The following is a 3,204-nucleotide window of genomic DNA, read 5'->3' as shown; positions in this document are numbered from 1 at the left end:
TATATATATATATATATATAGAGAGAGAGAGAGAGAGTTGTGTGTTTGTTTTATAGCAAAGCTACATCGGGCTATCTGCTGTGTCCACCAAGGGGAATGAATCGAACCTCTGATTTTAGCGTTGTTAATCCATAGACTTACCGGCTGTCCCACCGGGGGACACACATATATATTGTTTGTTTTGTTTTTAATTATGCACAAAGCTACACAAGGGCTATCTGTGCTCTGTCCACAACGGTATCGAAACCAGGTTTCTAGCGTTGTAAGTCCGCAGACATACCGCTGTGCTACTGGGGGGCACACACACATAATATATATATAGAGATGTTGAACGTTTAACCAAAATTGAAGCGGACTGTGAAAAACATTAGATATCGTAGTTCTAAAAATGTCTATTAATTTAACCATGCAAATATTTAGTTTTTGATTTTACCTCTATTATAGAATTGAAGAAGACATCAAGACCGAATTGGGTAAGACCCTGAAAGAAACCTTGGACAATGTTCTACAAAAGATCAAGGATTCTCTTGATCACGGGAAAGAAGTTAGCAAAGATCTTCTAGACAAAGTAAAGACCACTTTCAATTCTTATGAAATTATATTTTACCTACTCTCTGGGAATGACACTTTACTACATTATAATCTAAAATATATAATTTAGTTTAGAGTAACTGTTACCTTTGTTCTACTACAGGCAAAGGATATTGTCGGTCAGTTGAAAGATCTTGGAATTGATGCTGGTACAAAAGCCTTGGAACTCCTGAACCGATTGAAAGAAAGGTTACGGGATTGGGTGAAATCCCTTTTGGAGAAGTTGGGTATTGGCAAGAGGAACATTTTGGATATATTGCGTGAACTCATTAAGGATCTTGACCTCAGGGCCATCCTCATCAGAATCAGAGACAAGGTACAATTCCTCTTATGACATTTTGTGTGAAGTTTACACTTTTTTAGCTGAGAGATAATTTGTTATGTTAGAGTTATCTTGACCTCTTGGATTTTGTTCTCTCCTTGTTCGGTTATCTTTTGAAGTTCTTTGTTTCTTAATTAACTAATTATTTTAATGTGATAGAACGGCTTGTTAACATTGGTTAACTTCTACTTTAGATTATCGAGAAGGTTAACATCGAATCTATCGTTAACTACATCCGTGAGAAGCTCAAAGACAAAACTGAGGTACGTTATTATATTCTATAAAACTAAGGTAAAATGATTCAACAAAGAAGCGATATAATGTAACATTATATAAAAATTAATATTTATAACTATTGCTCAATCACAGAAAAACAACAAGAAGATAGTTAAAACATTGATGTTTTGGGAACTACAATGAGAAACAGATAATGATCCAAACGACGAGAATCCAACCCAGTAATGTAGCATTAAGAAGCTTTTTTTTTAAATTTATGTCGCATTTATCTTAGACCATTGTTGTTTAGGTTGGCAAAATAACATTTATTAAAACTAGCTTTAAATAGGACTATGCGAGTTTTGGTTTCCCCTCTAGTTTGTAGCACATATAATTTATACCGAATTTTATTATTTATACTAATTATTGAATTTAGGATTTATACATACCTTCTTATGTCTTCAAAAGAACTAAAACAAGAATGCAACGAATTTATTGATATCATATGCTTTACTAATTGTAATTGATATTTTTTTCAGCTGGTGAGAAAACTATTGGAGATCATTAAAAACCAGGGCATTGATGCTCTAAGAGACCTTATTGACAGGATTCTGAATATTGGTGGTCAATATTCAATCATTGAACTGTGGCAGAAGATAAAGAACTTCTTCAAGGATTTAGGTATAAAAATACAAGAGAAGTTTTTCAAGTTTGCTGAGTGGGTGAAGTCCATCTGGAGTGTTGGTCTCGAAGCTGCAAAGGATAAACTGGCCAAGGTTAAGATCATCGCTCAAGAGGTAAGAAATGTATAAAACTCAGCAAGCAGTCTCGTAAGAATGTTTGGTAAGTTAAAATGACAGTACATACTAGACAGAGTTCGTAAAGAAAATCCTTGTAAGCACATGCGAGCCTGTATTATTTATTGATTAAATAGATTCATTAAAAAGTATGTACTCTTTCTAAGAAAATTATATATATATATATATATTACTATTGTTTTACCGTACAGTTTATCGACCATGCTAAAGACGTCAGTGCTGAAGTTGCCCGGGAAGCCTTGGAGTTTTTCAGACCATACAAGGATGATTTGGGAGGACTTTGGGACAAACTGGTCGAAGAAGCCAAAAAGATCATTGGAGTCTCTCCTTAGTTTCCTGGCTTTTGCTTTCCTATCAGTTTCTTCCTCTTGGTAAAAATATTGTACGTTGTAACGTGCCTGTATTGGAGACTTATGATAAACATTTGTAAAAAAGAATTCATGAAATTAAATGAACTTTTATGAGGAAATTACTGTTTGATCTATACTAATTTAAAGTATACTTGAACCACAGCAAGTTTTTTTTTAAGCAAAAAATTACAACTTTTGTTTCAAATATTTTCGTAGGGTGGACAGTTCTTTGATGAAAAATAGTCCACTCTTTTGAAAGTAGCTGAGCTAAGGGCTTTTACAACATTATTACAATTTGGATGACAATAATATTGTCATATAAGCCAAACTAGTTAACAGCATGAAACACTTATCACTTGACATATACAAAATGGGAATTATAAATGTCGTATTTTTTAATAGACGTGTTATATCTCAAACATTTTCAATGAGTTCCAAATGTTATTAACTCATTATTCAAACCATGCGATATCAAACTATTAACTATTTGTTTAGTTTTAGGAAATAATAAACAGAGTTCTTGAAGAAAACTGATTGAGATGGGGGGAAAAAAGCTTATTTTCTGTATTGAGCAGGCACTATGAGTTTTGAAAAAACAAAAACATTTACCATTGCTCGTTTTCAACAACTGAAAAAGAAATACTGAAAACAGTAAATTAATTTTGATATGTAATTTATCTCATCGTTAATATTGCCAAGGTTTAATCAGTTTATGGAATTACGATACGAGGATTTTTTTGCAGGATAAAAAGGTGTATAGTACACGAAGAACTCTACTACTATTGATTCAGTAAGCATTTTTCTGTCTTATAAGACAATATTTGCTGCCCGGCATGGCCAGGTGGTTAAGGCACTCGACTCGCAATCTGAGGGTCGCGGGTTCGAATCCCTGTCACACCAAACATGC

At 33.5% G+C, this 3,204-nt stretch overlaps 1 protein-coding gene across 2 annotated transcripts in view; it reads left to right on the top strand.

Moving 5' to 3' along the window:
* Nucleotides 1-3,204, top strand: part of LOC106461472 — an 11,678-nt gene that overhangs the window by 3,393 nt on the left and 5,081 nt on the right. Inside the window, exons 4-8 of one of the 2 annotated variants that reach the window (XM_013921296.2) lie at nucleotides 445-568; nucleotides 695-907; nucleotides 1,108-1,176; nucleotides 1,669-1,926; nucleotides 2,139-2,416. In XM_013921296.2, the coding sequence (XP_013776750.1) occupies nucleotides 445-568; nucleotides 695-907; nucleotides 1,108-1,176; nucleotides 1,669-1,926; nucleotides 2,139-2,279 (805 nt within the window). In that variant the 3' untranslated portion in view covers nucleotides 2,280-2,416. Of the gene's footprint in view, nucleotides 1-444; nucleotides 569-694; nucleotides 908-1,107; nucleotides 1,177-1,668; nucleotides 1,960-2,138; nucleotides 2,417-3,204 lie in introns of those variants that run through there. The other variant, XM_022388443.1, reaches the window with a different exon arrangement.

The sequence above is a fragment of the Limulus polyphemus genome, unplaced genomic scaffold, assembly GCF_000517525.1.
Source record: "Limulus polyphemus unplaced genomic scaffold, Limulus_polyphemus-2.1.2 Scaffold967, whole genome shotgun sequence".
Lineage (NCBI taxonomy): Eukaryota > Metazoa > Arthropoda > Merostomata > Xiphosura > Limulidae > Limulus > Limulus polyphemus.
The sequence above is the reverse complement of the archived record's forward strand: the minus strand, read 5'-3'. Positions and strand labels throughout refer to the sequence as shown.